Source organism: Hemitrygon akajei, chromosome 2 (genome assembly GCF_048418815.1).
Source record: "Hemitrygon akajei chromosome 2, sHemAka1.3, whole genome shotgun sequence".
Lineage (NCBI taxonomy): Eukaryota > Metazoa > Chordata > Chondrichthyes > Myliobatiformes > Dasyatidae > Hemitrygon > Hemitrygon akajei.
Window position 1 is genome coordinate 188,008,254 of NC_133125.1, and position 18,286 is coordinate 188,026,539.

The 18,286-nt window shown below is 51.2% G+C and overlaps 2 protein-coding genes across 2 annotated transcripts in view; both read left to right on the top strand.

Annotated features, from left to right (window-relative positions):
- LOC140721668 (zinc-binding protein A33-like) overlaps positions 1 to 2,457 on the top strand; it is a 59,820-nt gene extending 57,363 nt beyond the window's left edge. Inside the window, exon 7 of the mRNA XM_073036469.1 lies at positions 2,315 to 2,457. Coding sequence (XP_072892570.1) covers positions 2,315 to 2,457 — 143 coding nt within the window. The remainder of the gene's footprint in view (positions 1 to 2,314) is intronic.
- A 15-nt stretch (positions 2,458 to 2,472) lies between these two features.
- LOC140719192 (zinc-binding protein A33-like) lies at positions 2,473 to 15,264 on the top strand. Its single transcript, XM_073033634.1, has 6 exons — positions 2,473 to 2,902; positions 2,981 to 3,076; positions 3,494 to 3,727; positions 4,434 to 4,456; positions 4,553 to 4,671; positions 14,648 to 15,264. The coding sequence occupies exons 1-6, from the start codon at positions 2,492 to 2,494 to the stop codon at positions 15,178 to 15,180; spliced, it is 1,416 nt and encodes a 471-aa protein (XP_072889735.1). The 5' UTR covers positions 2,473 to 2,491; the 3' UTR covers positions 15,181 to 15,264.
- The last annotated feature ends 3,022 nt before the right edge of the window (positions 15,265 to 18,286 follow it).

The window sequence follows — 18,286 nt, forward strand, 5'->3', positions numbered from 1 at the left end:
ACAAAAATTAAGGTTAATACAAACATTCAGATAACATGCGTCAATACTCAATCTAAAACGCAGGTACATTAATAATCACTCAGAAATAAGCTCTTTCGTTGTCTAGGGTATAACACTGAGTCCAATTGGAAATATAAAGAGTCACTCTGAAGTCTGCAGGCTTTTCCCTTTTGGTTTCACGTGTTGGAGAGAGAGAAGAGAGATTGTTAGGAAAAGAGAACACTTGCCGTTGTCTTTATGAATCAAATCCTCAGCCTCAGAGGATTTGGCTTCCCTGGTGTTAAATAAAAGCGGTTTTCCGTTGGTTCTAGCCACAAACCCCGCATTCGGAATTTAACGCACGTGGCTTCCTTCAAAATGGCTTCCCGTTCCCACGGGAAGCGGCATCGTGCTTCTCGGTGTCTCCTTGGTGCGTCTGAGGGTGGTCCTCTTTCAGACCCTTCTTTATACTGCCTCACGGGATCTCAGGTGTCAATCAGGTTGCAGGTGATGCAATCTCTCTCTCAACCAGCCCACTTTACCCGAGGGCTTTACAATGTCCCTGCGAGTTGGCACGTCTGCAGTTCCCAGGTGTCTCCTGAGAACAATGCCACAGTCGCCAGCTTTTGTCCCAGTGGAATGCGGTATCCAGCTCGTCGCTGTCTTTCCATTTCCTGTGTCCATTCAGTATGTCTCTCTCTCTCTCTTGCTCTCTCTCTCGGGTCATTGACCCCCCTTTCACTAGGGCTCTTGCAATTCTCACAAAGGAGGGGGCTGGTATCATAACAGATGTCTGAGGAAGGAATCTCTGGGAATCATGAGAATTGGGAAAATTCTTAAATATTTAAACTAGGTGCCTTACAATCTGGGGAATGATGGTAAAATTAATTAGACCAAGGGAGAAGGTGACTGAGAGGTGACGATATGACAGTCAGGTCAGTGATTAGACTGTGGACGTGTTCAGTCAGCAAGGTGAAGCTCACTGGATCAAAGGTAAACAGGTGGAGGTTGGATCGCAGACCACGGCAGGAGAGTTTATCATCAGATAAGGAGAGTCACGGCAGGAAAACAGGGTCAGAAATGAAGACAATGAATTACAGAGAGCATTGGGAAATGACTGTCAGTGAGATAGAGAGACACCACATAGAAATAATCAAAGGCTGAATACTACAGAGAAATGTAGGTTTCTGATGATTTTTTGTGAAATCCACGTCACCATTGTATAACAGGAACCCGTACGATTATTGACTCAGTGGAGTATCTTTGAGATCACACTCGAAGTGTTTCCCAATGCTCACTGTAACAGGGTCTGAATAAACTGACTTGTTCCCGAAACTCACCACTGCTGTCTGGCAGGTTCTTTCCGTGCTGCTCCATCTGAACCGTGTTTAAGTGGGAGACGGGTCCCCACACCCACAATCCAACCCCCAGTCCCTCTGTCCCTCGAGCTGCTGTTGTGGACGCTGCCTGATGAAGACTGTCAGACTCAGCGACGTGGAGATTGCAGAGCAACACACTCAAAATACTGGAGGAACTCAGGGGGTCAGGCAGCAGCTGTGGAGAGGATAACAGTCCTCGTTTCAGACCGAGACCCTTGAACGCAGTTTATTCCTCTCCATATGCTGCCTGACCGGCTGAGTTCCTCCAGGATATTGTGTGTGTTGCTCTGGAATTCCAGCATCTGCAGAATCTCCTGTGTTTGTGAGTGGAGATTCCAGCCCAGTGCCCCTGCTCTCTGGGGCTGATGGGGTTCAGAAGACAGGCGGGGAAATCATTTCCACACGTTGACCCTGTTCCGAACAAGTGAGACCAGATCTTTGGAGCCGGGCCGGGTCAAGCAGGGAAATGGAAATCAGGAGTTGAATGTTTTCCACACTGTGACGTGCAATGTCCAGTCCTGTGGTGATTCCTGCAGACACATCTTTGTCATCGGCACAGCATCAGTCTCCTCACAGCAGATTCCCTCCACATCCCGTGTCCCATACCATTAACTGATTTAATAGTTGCTATAAATTTACATTATTCACTGTTTTTACACCTCAGTCTCTCTTTAGTCCTCCAGCTAAACGAAACGTGCTTTTGGAGGAACACCGAGGGTCAGGCAGCAACTGTGGAGAGAAATGGGCAATTGACATTTCGCGTAGAGAACCTTCGTCTGGACTGTCTCAACCCGGAATATCTTCTGTCTATTTTTCTCCACAAATGATGTCTGACTCGCTTAGTTCCTTCCAGACTCTTGCATTTACAGTCCCTTGTGTCTCTCTTTTCAGGACTTGCCCTTTCAGTTCTGCCGTAGACTGAACCAAGCTTTTCTCTCCGGCTTTATCTATGTTAGACTTGTTTAATGTGTTTCTGATCGCTGCTGTGGAAATGAACACGATTCCTGCTTCACTGAAAAGGAACATTCATTCCCCAGACTGCAGCGCCCCTGGTGGACAGCCGCGGTACCGCAGGCGTTCAGCAGCTCCCTGGAAGTGAAAGGACCCTGAACCGGGAAGTATCGGGAGTTAACATGGCTTCGAAAGGACAGGTCGAGAGTTTAACCGAGGAGGTAATTTGTCCCATCTGCCTGGATTTCTTCACCGATCCGGTTATACTGGAGTGTGGACACAACTACTGCCGCTCCTGTATCACACAGTGTTGGGAAAGGGAGCAGAGAAACCGCTGCCCGGAATGTAGAGAGGAGATTGCGGACCGCACCCTCAGGGTCAATCGGGCCTTGGCAAATCTGTCTGAGAAAGCTCGAAAACTAAACCTGAATCCGAAAGAGGAGGAAAGTAAACTTCACTGCGAGAAACATGGGGAAGAACTGAAGCTGTTTTGTGAGATGGACGAGACACTGATATGCCTGATCTGTGCGACTGCGCGGGAACACAAGTCTCACAACTTCATGCCGGTTAACGAAGCCGTTGAAATCTACAAGGTAAAACTAACCAGGTTTTGATCAGCTGTTTACTTAGTTGAAGATTTTGGTCTAATGTCTTTACTCTCTGATTCCCAGGGTCGGGTTAAATCTTCCTTAGACTCTCTCACTAAAAAAAAATCGGACTTCGAGGAAATGGAGCAACAACAGAAAGAGAAGATTTCTGGAGTTCAGGTGAGGCTCCTGAACAGAATTTACAAATTCGCTGTGTAGTTTTGTTCCCTTTAATGCAGAATAGCAGAGCATCGCAGCCCCAGTAACCTGGGATCGATCCTGACCCTTGGAGCGGTCTGCGTGGAGTTTGCATGTTCTCCCTGTATCCAGTACCTTCCTTTAGCCGACATTGCATGGTTGAACGGTAAATTGGCGACTGTAATTAACCTTGTGACGTTGGGTGGTCTGTGATTCAGGTCGGGGTTAGTGGGTCAGAGACGGAGTATATGTTTCAGGGAGATGTGGGGGAATGTGATGGAGGGGATTGTTCTGAGAACCAGCATAAACTTTAATGGGCTGAATGGTTACCTTCCATGTCAGAAGGAAATACAAAAAATAGCCTCAAATAGTAAACTAGCCTCTCCTTTCATTTGACAGGAACAGACACACAGTCTTCAGTCCCAGATCACATCCCATTTTGCTGAACTGCGCCGGGTTCTCACTGAAAAAGAGCAGCGTGCACTGCGAGATCTCAGGGAAGAAGAGGAGAGGACTCTGAATCCAATGGAGAAAAATCTTCGAAAGATTCAAGAGAATTTAAGTTCCATCCAGGAGGAAATCACAAAGTTACAGGAACGGATGGATCAACAAGAAAATATCACATTCCTCATGGTGAGCGATTTAAGTTTGGATCTGTAAAAGTGCCCAGTCACAATATGATGTAATTTATCTCAAATAGTGTAGCTGGAAACTGATTTCCACCATGTGGACGTCCTGACTGTTCAGAATTGTCATTGTCCCAAACCGGCCTCCCACAACATCTGTACATCACAGGACAGTCTGCAACCTTCTCGGGAATGAGTTACCCTGATCAGAGCACTGAGCTGGTGGTCGTTTCTGTGATTCCCACGTATAATATCCCCGATACTCAGAGTAACACCCAGTTACAGTCATAGGCTGTGAGTGTGTTTCTGATATTCTCTTCACCTCATTTCTTGTGGGATTTATTAACAACTAACTGATGCTTTATCTTTGACTATTGGTCTCAGACAAGGAGAAATATTTTCTCCACTCCCATCCCATCAAATCCATTCAGAGGTTTAAATTCCTCCATCTGATCCTCCCTGACATCATATCCAGATAAAAATACACAACCTGTCCAATCTCTCCTGCAAGTTCCATCCTCTCAGTTATGGTATAAATTTCATAAACATTCCTTCTACTTTCTCCCGTGGTTCTCCTCTTTCTCCATTCGTTTCAGTGGGAGAGAGTTAAGTGAGAATTTTCAGCAGCTTGTAATAACTTGTCTCAGATTCCTGCTGTTCGGATGCCGATGGTCAGTCTCAGTCAATTGAGATCTGTGTTTGATTTATTTCAGGAGGAAGCTCGTCGGAAGAGGAGGTAGGACATGGTCTTGACCGAAACTCTGTGTGGATTTGTAAAATAGTTCAAATATCACTGATGTTCAGTTTATAACCAGATGTATAATATTTACAGGATTGGCGATAATGACAAGACATTGTCAGTGACAGACGGTGCCCTGCTGGTTGAAAAATTCTATCACCCCTATTTGTTCGACACAGCATTGGGAGAAGCGTTTGACGGCATTAATCGAGGTAAAACATACAGATTCATTCCGGCACCAACCCCACCTGCCGGGAGGCATCACTGCCACATGGTCAGCTGGAGATGTCAGACCCTTGAACACACCAAACCAGGGGCAAATATACAAACAATTCACTGGTCGAATCACTGCATCCTGATCCCATTTGCACTGGACAAACAAACCAATGCACGGGTTTGAATCCTGACATGGTAGCTCTGGAATTAATATTCCATTAATGTCATTAAAGAGGATAAAATCTGGTATCACTGTGGTGACGGGGATTGTCAGAATAATACACCAGTCCTTCGAGCCTCTCACCCTGTCTGACCTGTCCGTGACCGCAGTCTGATTGACTCAGCTCTGCCCCCTGCTGGACTCGCCAGTCTCACTGTTGTGATCAAACCACCACATTGAGACTGAGCCCAGACACACCAACCAGCTTTAACATTGGTGGACACAGCATAACTGGTCTGGCAAATCTCCCTCACACACATTCTCAAGAAGGTTCAGCAGATTGTAGTCAGAGTCTCAACATTGCACATTGTTAATCCCCTCAGTAACCTGGAAACTATTCTCTTCAGACACAGTGAATGGTTTCTATTTGAACAATTCACACACGTGTCACACATTGTCAACACACACTGGACATGTGAAGACACACTGTAACATCCAAATAGTTCAATATGCACACTCACCTTCATTGTGTACACACACTCACTGATATTTACCACAACCAACACACACGCACACAATGATACATTGATATATTGATAATATGCAAATGCACCATCGGAGTGGGACACATTGTCAGAGACACAGACACATTTCCGTGTGTTTGTCCCATATCCTTCTAACCATTGCCTATTGTTGTACCTGTCTAAATTGATCTTATAATATTTTAATTTTACCTCTTTCTACGGCTTCCTTTGGCAGCAAATTCCACACGTACCCACTTCCCTCACCGTGAGGAAGTTGCCCTGCAGATCCCTTGAAAAACTTTCCCCTCTCACCTTCAATCTCTGCCCTCTAGTTCTGGACTCCCCTGGAGTTCCCTGGTGTGACCTTCCAGCCGTTCTTACGGCAGCACCTGAGCCACCCTCCCGTCTTCCAGCAGCTCACCTGTGGGGAAATGTGAAGCAAATATATCTGCCAGAGTCTCTGCAAATTCATCCTCTGTCCTAATGGGGGGCTATGGGGAGAGGGTTTGTGGGAAAGGAGACCCTTAACACCCATATTCATCCCCCTTCACCTTCTGTTTCCATCTACACACACAGTTCACCACATCTCCCCCATCTGGTCCTGGTTCCATCTGCCATTCATCTCTCCCCTAATGGTTCCCATTGTCATAAACAGGAAAAAGTCTGCAGATGCTGGAATTCCAAATCAACACACACAAAATGCTGGAGGAACTCAGCAGGTCAGACAGCATCTATTGTAATGAATAAACAGTTGATGTTTTGGGCTGTGATCCTTCTTCAGGACTAAAATTGAAGTGGGGGGGAGATGCCGGAATAAAAAAGGTGGGGAGAGGGGTGAGAGGCTAGCGAGAAGGTGATAGGTGAAGCCGGGGGGGGGGGGGGTGGGAAAGTTAAAGGGCTGGAGAAGAAAGAATCTGATTGGAGAGGAGAGTGGACCATAAGAGAAAGGGAAGGAGGGGACCCAGGGAGTAGTGACAGGGAGGTGAGAAGAGGTTAAAGGCCAGAGTGGGGAATAGAAGAAGAGGGGAGGGAGGTGAGAAAAAATTTACCTGAAGAGGAAATCAATATTCATGCCATCAGGTCAGAGGCTACCCCGGCAGAATACAAGGTGTTCTCCTCCATCCTGAGGATGGCCTCATCTTGGCGCAAGAGGTGGCCATGGACCGACATTTTGGAATGGGAATTAAAATGTTTGGCCACTGGGAAGTTCCCCTTTGGGCAGATAGAGTAGAACCTCCTTTAGTGATCAGATTCCAGTACAGGTTAGCCTTTGTGCTCCTGTTTCTCACCCTCCCACAGCTGTCTCGACCTTCCCATCTCCCAAACTTACCTGCAACCCCGCTCCGACTAGCGATCAAAACTTTCACTGTGTTGGTCTCCACCTGTCATTCACTTCCCAGTGTCTCCCAACTCCACAGTCCACACTCCCCACCCTTCCGCTACCTGGAACAAGCTGCCTGCCATCTTTCACCAATCTTCAGTCCACAGTCACTTCAGACTCCTGTCTCATCACTCCCCTTCTCCTCTGCTCAATCTACACCCCTCATAACCTTATATATTTCTGTCAGATCACCTCCCAGTCTGTTTACCTGCATTTGGCCCTTATCCTTCTAAACCTCCCTGTCATCATTTCTCAGTCCCAGGGCTCAGCTCCTCTTCTGTGCCAGTTCCACAGGGCCCTCAATTCCCCCGTGTTACAGAAGATGATCGACTTCATTTTCTACCACATTACAGAAGCAAATGTGCTGCAGGTCCTAAAATGCAGAAGGGTCGATAAATCCCCAGGTCCTGATCAAGTGTATCCCAGGACATTGTGAGAAGCTCAGGAAGAAATTGAGAGGCCCTTTTGGAGATATGTGTGTCATCGATAACTACGGGTGAGGGGCCAGAAGACTGGAGGGAGACTAATTTTGAACATTTGTTGAAGATTGACTGTAGGGAAAAACCTGGGAAGTACAGACCGGTGAGCCTAAAGTCAGAGGTGGGTTCATTAATGGAGGGGATTCTGAGAGACAGGATCTACATTCATTTGGAAAGGTACGGACTAATCAGGGAGACCCAGCTTGGTTTTCTGCATGGACGGTACGGTAGCATAGTGGTTAGCACAACGGTTTACAGTACCAGTGACCCGGGTTCATGTCCCGTCACTGCCTGTGAGGAGTTTGTACGTTCTCCCTGTGACCGTGTGGATTTCCTACGGGTTCTCCGGTTTCACAGTCCAAACCCGTACCGGGTGGCAAGTAAATTGGTAATTGTAACTTGCACTGTGGGGGTTTCCTTCAGGTTCTCCGCTTCTTCCCACAATCCAATTAACCCGTTCTAAATCAGGGATTGCTGGGTGGTGGGGGTCATTGTAACTTGTCCCATGGTCAGGCTCGGATTAAATCAGGGGTTGCTGGGTGGTGGGGGTCATTGTAACTTGTCCCATGGTCAGGCTCGGATTAAATCAGGGGTTGCTGGGTGGTGGGGGTCATTGTAACTTGTCCCATGGTCAGGCTCGGATTTAATCAGGGGTTGCTGGGTGCTGGGGGTCATTGTAACTTGTCCCATGGTCAGGCTCGGATTAAATCAGGGGTTTCTGGGTGGTGGGGGTCAAAGGGCTGGAAGGGCCTATTCCGTGCTGTATCTCAATAAATAAATTACAGCTGATGAAAGTGCAGTAGACATCGTCTCCATGGAGTTTAGCGAGGGATTTGACAAGGTAGCAGAGAGTTAGATCACATGGGAGACAGTACGATCTGGAATAGGATACAGAGTTGTCTGGGTGGAGTCCTGTGACCAGTGGTTGTGCTGCAGGGATCGGTGCTGGGTCCACTGTTTTTCATCATTCATATGAATGATTTGGAGAGAATGTAGGTGACGTGTTTAGTAGGTTTGTGAAGGACTCTAAAATTGGTGGTTTCATGGACAGTGAAGAGGTTATTTATTTATTTAGAGACAGTGTGAAACAGGCCGTCCCAGTCCAACGACCCGCTCCACCCAGCACCCCAACTATTTAAAACCAGCCTAATCATGGGGCAATGTACAATGACCATTTAACCTACAAACCGTTATGTCTTTGTATGTGTAACCCCTGGGTCACCTCAGGCATCGCTCAAACTCGTTCTAGTCTAGGGGGAGCAGCCTTCGGCCCCGCCAAACTGGGTAATCAGCTGGTGTGGATGCTGTGTGATGTCCCCGCCTCCCCAAAAAACACAGACAGTACACCTTATGCGATTAAATGAGTACAATTTATAAAGATTACTATAACTAAGCGATTACTAACGATACAGTATATATGAATAAGAGAGAAAAAAAGAAAAGGCGCCAAAATCAAAGTCCAAACCACTTCGTGCACAACCGTTGGAGCTCAATTACTGAAGTCTTCTGGTATTCGATCCCCTCCGACTTCCTCGACCCGCCTCCTGGGACCCCCACGGTGATCGACCAGTCGCTCCACACTCCTCTGTCTCCGTCTCCTCTCCTCACCGAAAACCTTGGGCCGGGGACCCCCGCTCGGGGTCCGTACCGTCGCCCAGCTTCCAGCACCCCGTCCTCTCTCTCTCACTCCATCGTGCCGACTCCCCAAAATCCCCGCCAACAATCAGTTTATAGTCCCAAACAAGCTTCCAGCACTTATCATAACAAAGACGCTAGCATTCCTACTATTAACACAGGCGCCAGCATTCCTACTTGTAACAAAACAAAGACGCCATTTTGATTACATACACAGTAACAAAGAAAAAGAAAAAAAAACCCCGTTACACTCTCCCCCCACCAAATAAAAGTCATGTCCTCATGACTATTAGATAACTCGTCACCTTTCCTGCCAACACACCATAACCCAAACACCAGCAGTGACATCTCCTCCCCACACAGTAAACCTCACGCCCTGTTCCTTAGGCGCTATATAGGCCAACTATCTGGGCGTTCCCAAACCCTTCTGAGACCTCCGTACCCCCCTCACCTAAACCCTTAGGCTGGAATACCTTGGGTCCACTACCAACTCCTCTTTCAATCTCTCACTCATACCCCACACTGCACACAGCTAACCCTCCCCACTACACCTGACTCAGTGGAAGAAGGGCCAAAGGTCTCTTCCTCAATCGAGGGAAAGTCAGCAAAAGGCAGCATGTACCACACATCCAGCCATCAGCCTTTGAATCCGTATTCATCCTCATTTCTTTGATCGGTAGCTGCTGTTTGATCTTCTCCAAACGGAAACACGTGACCTGCACTGCTCCTGCAGTCTCTTCAGCCTCCTGCAATTTAGATTATCATCTTCTCTGGCCCCTGGCTCAGCAGTTCTGACTCCTGCATCCCAGCCATCTCAATCTGGAATGCAGTTACTCCAACAGCTTCTTCCACCCCGACCTGAAAAGCAGCAGTTAAAGATTGGTCACCCTCCAGTTCAGTATTCACTGCACTTCTCTCCAGCTTCTTTTTTTTTTCTCCTCATGACTTCTTCCAGATCAACCTTCAGGTTTTGCACTTCATTTGAACTGTCGATGGTCATCTTCAGGTTCCCTTCAAGCTACCGCTTCCCCCTTCCGAGATTTGTCCGCAATTTCTTCACCTCCGCAAACTCCCTTCTCCAGGCTCTGTTCGCTGTGGCCCTCAGTCACACAACTTTCTTCGTTCTCTCCAACTTGTAAGTCTTTCAAATGGTTCCAGATCACTCTCTCCGGTCTCTCTGTCTTCATTTCAAACTTGATTCCGTAGAGACAGACACTCACGAGCTGCGACCTTCGCCAGCCCTGGCACGTGTCCAGAAAACACTGTAACTCTGTAGTTCTCAGCCGCTCCAGCAACGACCTCACTTCATATTCTCCTGAGGCAAATCCAAATACCAGGAGATCATCCACATACGTCAAAATTCCAAACACCTCCACACCCCATGGTCTTCCACATGCCCTGCAGGAAGGTTGCAAGGGCTCCGGAGATACCCTGTGGTTTCTTTTCGGACCGGAAAGACTCCTAGGAAACTTTTAACCACCGTCTTCTCCTTGGCGGCCTCGCTCATTGGGATCTGGCAACATCCACTCCTCAGATCCAGCACCTTAAACCTCTTCGCACCACTCAGATAGGCCATCGCCTCTAGGGCCCAATATAATCCACACACACGCTGCCTACGTCTGCCACGCTGTAGGGGCCAGTCGCCGCAACCTCTGCCTCACCGAGGTGTCTTCAGCAGTCAACTCCCCTCCCTGGTGGTATTTCGCAGCGTCCACTAAGAGGGTCTCACCCTCAGATACTCCTCCAGGCCATACCACCACCGGCTCTCGTTTGAATTCGGTATTGGCCCAATGCTGCTACACACGTCCGCACAAGCAGCTCGAAACTCTGGGTGCATCGATAATGCCTCCAAACAGCTCTCACCCGCCTCCTCCGGGCAGGCCCCCAAGCGCACCAACAGGATATTGGTTCTCTCCATAACCGAAACGCTGCCCGTCTCAACAGTGTCCGGACACATCAGCATTAACGATTCACGAACCTCAGTCACCTCCACATTTGCCTCTAAGAAGTCCATTTTCACTGACCAACAACCGTCGTCTTTATAATCACCGGCACTGGTACCCCAAATCTCCAGTGCCGTCAATGTCATCAAGGGTAAAGGCTTCCAAAAGCGGTTATAAAACAAACTGTACAGCAACTTAACCGGTGCCCCGGTGCCGAGGATGGCTTTAACTTGACTTCCATCCATCCGTAACAACACCTGAGTGCGTGGTCCCTCTAAGCCTTCAGGAATAGGGTCTGTTCCTTGCGGGAGTTCCTTGGTACATTGCTGGGAACGTGCTCCCCCAGAGACCCCAAGCCGTTCCCCCACTGGGCCTCCTCTAAGTTTCCCGACATCTCTCGAATCAACGGAACAACTGATCCCCTTGACAGATCCCCCTGTCTCCGCAAGCAATTTATCTGCCCTCCTAACCAAAAGGGATACCCTAAAAACTTCCCACCAATCTCCTGCCACGGATATGGTAAGCCCCCCAGCTGCGGCATTTGACTTCCAGTCGAACCACACGCATTTTCCCACACTTTCCCAGAACTGGCAGCTGTCACTTCGAGATAATTGCGCCCGACAGTTCTAACAACGCTACCAGCCCGCCTACTCAAACTTTCAACCAATCCCTGTCGCTTTCCCTCAGCCAAGCACTGCCACTCACCCAACAACTGAGCGGTCTGCTCCGCCCATGTCTCCGCCCCTTTAGGGCTGGACGTTATTCCAACAACCGGGCGGAGCCCACCATAGTTGAAACATCCCAACCTGTCACTCCTCACTCTCCAAACAGTACGGACAACCCATGGTACCACCACCATTTCGTCAGCGCTAGTCGGAACTCGAACAACGACCCCCGGGCTACCAACAGCAGCCACCCCACCCAACACACATGCAGAGATAACCGGCAATCGCACACCCACAAAGGCACACCAGCTCTTCGCCGCAGACACAATTTAAAGAGGGCGATCACACAGCTTCCACAGAAATCAATCCCGGACGAGCCCCCACAATGTAACCCCTGGGTCACCTCAGGCATCGCTCAAACTCGTTCTAGTCTAGGGGGAGCAGCCTTCGGCCCCGCCAAACTGGGTAATCAGCTGGTGTGGATGCTGTGTGATGTCCCCGCCTCCCCAAAAAACACAGACAGTACACCTTATGCGATTAAATGAGTACAATTTATAAAGATTACTATAACTAAGCGATTATTAACGATACAGTATATATGAATAAGAGAGAAAAAAAGAAAAGGCGCCAAAATCAAAGTCCAAACCACTTCGTGCACAACCGTTGGAGCTCAATTACTGAAGTCTTCTGGTATTCGATCCCCTCCGAATTTCTCGACCCGCCTCCTGGGACCCCCACGGTGATCGACCAGTCTCTCCACACTCCTCTGTCTCCGTCTCCTCTCCTCACCGAAAACCTTGGGCCGGGGACCCCCCGCTCGGGGTCCGTACCGTCGCCCATCTTCCAGCATCCCGTCCTCTCTCTCTCACTCCATCGTGCCGACCCCCCAAAAGCCCCGCCAACAATCAGTTTATAGTCCCAAACAAGCTTCCAGCACTTATCATAACAAAGACACTAGCATTCCTACTATTAATACAGGCGCCAGCATTCCTACTTGTAACAAAACAAAGACGCCATTTTGATTACATACACAGTAACAAAGAAAAAGAAAAAAACTCCCCGTTACATATGAATGTCACAGAGTGATAGAAACGAACAGCACAGGCCCTTCAGCCCATCTGGTCTATACCGAAGCATTTAAACTACCTGCTCCCATCGACCTGCACCGGGACCATGGTCCTCCAACTCCGACCATCCATGTACCGTCCAAACTTCTCTTAAATGTTTAAATCAAGCTTGCTTGTACCACTTGGGCTGGCAGCTGGTTCCACACTCTCACAACCCTCTGAATGAAGCAGTTTCCCCTCATCTTCCCCTTAAACTTTTCATCTTTCACCTTTAACCCATGACCTCTAGTTGTAATCCCACCCAACCGCCATGGAAAAAGCCTGCTTGCATTTACCCTATCTATACCCCTCATAATTTTGTATACCTCTATCAAATCTCCTCTCAGTCTTCTATGTTACAGGAATAAAGTCCTAAACTATTCAATCTTTCCTTATGACTCAGGTCCTCCAATCCCAGCTACATCCCTGGAAATTTTCTCTGTACTCTTTCAAACTTGTTTACATCCTTCCTGTAGGTAGGTGACCAAAACTGTACACAATATTCCAAATTAGACCTCTGTGTTCTGCGTTCCTGTTCTCAATCGACCCAGGCTCTGTGTTCTGCGTTCCTGTCCTTCCTTGACCAAGGCTCTGTGTTCTCATCATGTCCAGGTGCCTCACCCAGCACAGGAATACCTTGCCTAGCCCGGTGCTGGGATTCTCTCGTCCTGTGCTGGGATTCCCTTGTCCTGTCCGGGAGTCTCTCGTCCCGTCCTGTGACTCTCCTCGTCCTGTAGCCACGTCTTTTCCTCACCTGGTTCTGGAGTCCGAGCCAGAGTCAAGACCCAGGTTCTGGGTCCTTGTGCAGTCTCTGGCTTGAAGCCCAAGCCTAGGCTCCTAGTTCTCAGTTCCATGTCCTGGTTCCACTATCCTCGTCTAGTCCTAGCCCAGGCCCGGAATCCTTGCCTCGTTCGGGGCCTGTGTCATCTCCAGCATCCTTTCTTCCTCACTTCCCTTGCTTCCTTCTCATGCCCAGTCCTATTCCTGGTAGTTCAGTGTCTGTGTCTTGCTTTTGGGTCCGTTCCCAACCTCCCCGCATGACAATTTTAAACTTGTTTACATCTTTCCTGTAGGTCATTGACTGAACCTGCGCAATATATTCAAAATTAGGCCTCACCAACATCTCATACAACTTCAACATAACATCCATCTCCTGTACTCAATACTTTGATTTATGAAGGCCAAAGAAAAGCTTTTTTTATGACCCTATCTACCTGTAACACCACTTTCGGTGTATTCTGGACCTGTTTTCCCCGATCTGCTGTGGAACAGAGTCCTCAGTGCCCGACCATTCACTGTGAAAGACCGACACTGGGGTCCTACCGAAGAGCAACAGCTCACACTTGTCTGCATTAAATTCCAGCTGACACTTTTCAGCCCATTTTCCCAGCTGCCCCAGATCCAACTGCAAGTAATGATGGTCTTCCTCCCTGTCCACTCCTCCCCAATCTGAGGGATGAATTGGGAGCACTCATTGGAAATGCACAAGGTGACAGGGAGAAAGTACAAACTCCTTACAGATGGTGTTGGAATTGAACTCTGAACTCCGGAACCAGCTGAGATCCTCCAGAATTTTGTGTTTGTTGATAGAGGAAAATCCGCTCTCCATGTCGAGGAAAAACCTCAGGAAGATGCCGGTTCTCCATCCGCTGTGTTTGGGTAAAACCCCGGGAAAGGGTCCTGTCGCCCACCCAACTGCGCCTGAGGCCCAGCGGCCTCTCCCCCCGGTCCCGGGGCCGCGCTGCCCGAGTCTCCCCCCGATCCCCGGGGCCGCGCTGCCCGAGTCTCCCCCCGATCCCGGGGCCGCGCTGCCCGAGTCTCCCCCCCCCCCCCGATCCCCGGGGCCGCGCTGCCCGAGTCTCCCCCCGATCCCCGGGGCCGCGCTGCCCGAGTCTCCCCCCCGATCCCTGGGGCCGCGCTGCCCGAGTCTCCCCCCGATCCCCGGGGCCGCGCTGCCCGAGTCTCCCCCCGATCCCCGGGGCCGCGCTGCCCGAGTCTCCCCCCGATCCCCGGGGCCGCGCTGCCCGAGTCTCCCCCCCGATCCCCGGGGACTCTCTAATTCTCTGCTTCTCCCCCCAGTCTCTGTCACCCTGGATGTGGAAACGGCGAATCCGCGGCTCGAGGTGTCTGAGGATCGGAAGAGTGTGAGATGCACCGAGACATGGAGGAATCTCCCTGACACCGGGAAGAGGTTCACAAACTGGCTTTGTGTGCTGGGATCGGAGGGATTCACATCGGGGAGACATTACTGGGAGGTGGAGGTGACGGGGAATCGGTGGTGGTATCTGGGAGTCGCCGCAGAGTCTGTGGAGAGGAAGGGAGAGGTCACACCGAGTCCGGAGACCGGATTCTGGATCATCGCGCGGATTGATGACGTGATGTGGGTTTACACCTACCCTGAGTCCCGTCTCCCTGCCGGTCCCATCCCCGGGAGGGTGGGAGTTTATCTCAGTTACGAGTCCGGGACAGTTTCATTTTACAACGCGGAGACCAAGTCCCATCTCCACACCTTCACCGAGAATAAATTCACGGAGAAACTTTATCCTTTCTTCGGGCCTTGGAATAAAAACGAGTGGCTGAGAATCTGCTCCGGTTCCGGTCCGGGTCTGTAAACGGGTCGGGTCCCGGGACCGGCGTCAGGAGTAAGTCAGTGTAAATATAAATGTGCGGAGAGTGAAATAAACACGATGTGAGAATTATCGATCCATTAATTTTAACTCGTTCACCACATCCGTCAACGGAACAGAAACACTGTGGATTCAGCAGCAGCCGCGGGCGGCGGGTCCTCAGCTCCCCGGCTCCCCCGGGTGCTAAAGTCTACCGGGACTGACAGGGTAACTGGGGCAAGTGGTGGTGGTGCTGACTGGCAGAGGGAGGTCAGGGTGAATCTTGGTAACACGGGACATGTAGTGGTGGTAACACACAAAGCACCTGGGTCTCCCAGTCTGTCCGGTTACTTCTGTGGAGGGTAATTGGCAGGTGATGGGCGGATCCAGGTGAGGGGTAATAGATGTGGGAGGGGTGGAAATGTGTCAGAAACTGGGAGGTGAGAGGTGTCAGTGACTGAAGATTTTGGAATCTGATAGGAGGGGAAAGTGCACCCCTGAGTAAAGGGAGGGAGGTGGGGAGGAGTGTGTGGGTAACGGGCAGATGGAGAGGGTGGGGAGGAGTGTGTGGGTGATGGGCAGATGGAGAGGGGGGGAGGAGTGTTTGAGTGATAGACAGATGGAGAGGGTGGGGAGGAGTGTGTCGGTGATGGGCAGATGGAGAAGGTGGGGAGGAGTGTGTGGGTGATGGGCAGATGGAGAGGGTAGGGAGGAGTGTGTGGGTGATGGGCAGATGGAGAGGGTGGGAAGGAGTGTGTGGGTGATGGGCAGATAGAGAGGATGGGGAGGAGAGTGTGGGTGTTGGGCAGATGGAGAGGGTGGGAGGAGGGTGCGTGATGGGCAGATGGAGAGAGTGGCGAAGAGTGTGTGGGTGATGGGCAGATGGAGAGGTGGGGAGGAGTGTGTGGGTGATGTGTAGATGGAGAGTGTGGGGAGGAGTGTGTGGGGGATGGGCAGATGGAGAGGGTGGGGAGGAGTGTGTGGGTGATGCGCAGATGGAGAGGGTGGGGAGGAGTGTGTGGGTGATGGGCAGATGGAGACGGTTGGGGAGGAGTGTGCAGACGATGGGCAGATGGAATGGGTGGGGAGGAGTGTGCAGACGATGGGCAGTTGGAGAGGGTGGGGAGGAGTGTGCAGGGAATGGGCAGATGGAGAGGGTGGAAGGAGTGTGCAGACGATGGGCAGTTGGAGAGGGTGGGGAGGAGTGTGCAGGGGATGGGCAGATGGAGAGGGTGCTGATCATTGTGGGTGATGGGCCGATCAACAGTGTGGGGAGAGTTGTGGGTGATGGGCCGATGGACAAGGTGGGGAGTAGTGTGTGGGTGATGGGCAGATGGAGAGGGTGGGGAGGAGTGTGTGGGTGATGGGCCGATGGAGAAGGTGGGGAGTAGTGTGTGGGTGATGGGCAGATGGAGATGGTGGGGAGGAGTGTGTGGGTGATGGGCAGATGGAGAGGGTGGGGAGGAGTGTGTGGGTGATGGGCAGATGGAGATGGTGGGGAGGAGTGTGTGGGTGATGGGCAGATGGAGAGGTGGGGCTGAGTGTGGGAGATGGGCAGATGGAGAGGGTGGGAGGAGTGTGTGGGTGATGGGTAGATGGAGAGGGTTGGGGAGGAGTGTGTGGGTGATGGGCAGATGGAAAGGGTGGGGAGGAGTGTGCAGACGATGGGCAGTTGGACAGGGTGGGGAGGAGTGTGCAGGGGATGGGCAGATGGAGAGGGTGCTGATCATTGTGGGTGATGGGCCGATCAGCAGTGTGGGGAGGGTTGTGGGTGATGGGCCGATGGAGACGGTGGGGAGGAGTGTGTGGGTGATTGGCAGATCGAGAGGGTGGGAGGAGAGTGTGGGTGAAGGGCAGATGGAGAGTTGGGGAGGAGTGTGTGTGGGTGATGGGCAGATGGAGATGGTGGGGAGGAGTGTGTGGGTGATGGGCAGATGGAGATGGTGGGGAGGAGTGTGTGGGTGATGGGCATATGGAGAGGGTGGGGGAGGAGTGTGTGGGTGATGGGCAGATGCAGAGGCTGGGGAGGAGTGTGTGGGTGATGGGCAGATGGAGAGTTGGGGAGGAGTGTGTGTGGGTGATGGGCAGATGGACAGGGTGTGGAGGAGTGTGTGGGTGATGGACAGATGGCGAGTGTGGGGAGGAGTGTGTGGGTGATGGGCGGATGGAGAGGGTGGAGAGGAGTGTGTGGGTGATGGGCAGATGGAGAGGGTGGGGAGGAGTGTGTGTGTGATGGGCAGATGGAGAGGGTGGGGAGGAGTGTGTGGGTGATGGGCAGATGGAGAGGGTGGGGAGGAGAGTGTGGGTGATGAACAGATGGAGAGGGTGGGGAGGACTGTGTGGGTGATGGGCATATGGAGAGGGTGGGGGAGGAGTGTGTGGGTGATGGGCAGATGCAGAGGCTGGGGAGGAGTGTGTGGGTGATGGGCAGATGGAGAGTTGGGGAGGAGTGTGTGTGGGTGATGGGCAGATGGACAGGGTGTGGAGGAATGTGTGGGTGATGGACAGATGGAGAGTGTGGGGAGGAGTGTGTGGGTGATGGGCGGATGGAGAGGGTGGAGAGGAGTGTGTGGGTGATGGGCAGATGGAGAGGGTGGGGAGGAGTGTGTGTGTGATGGGCAGATGGAGAGGGTGGGGAGGAGTGTGTGGGTGATGGGCAGATGGAGAGGGTGGGGCGGAGAGTGTGGGTGATGAACAGATGGAGAGGGTGGGGAGGACTGTGTGGGTGATGGGCAGATGGAGACGGTGGGGGAGGAGTGTGTGGGTGATGGGCAGATGGAGAGGGTGGGGCGGAGAGTGTGGGTGATGAACAGATGGAGAGGGTGGGGAGGACTGTGTGGGTGATGGGCAGATGGAGAGGGTGGGGCGGAGTGTGTGGGGGACGGGCAGATGGAGAGGGTGGGGAAGGAGGGGAAAGTGCCAGGGGGATGGGGCTGGTGGATCAGGTGGAGAGAGACGATTAAACAGGAAAAGTGACAGAGGGAGCGACTACCAGAAGTTTGAGAAATCGATGTTGATGCCGTCAGGTTGCCGGCCACCCTGGTGGAACATGAGGAGCCATTCCTCTAATTTATGAGACAAATAGAACCGGGGTCTCTACATTGAATCAGAT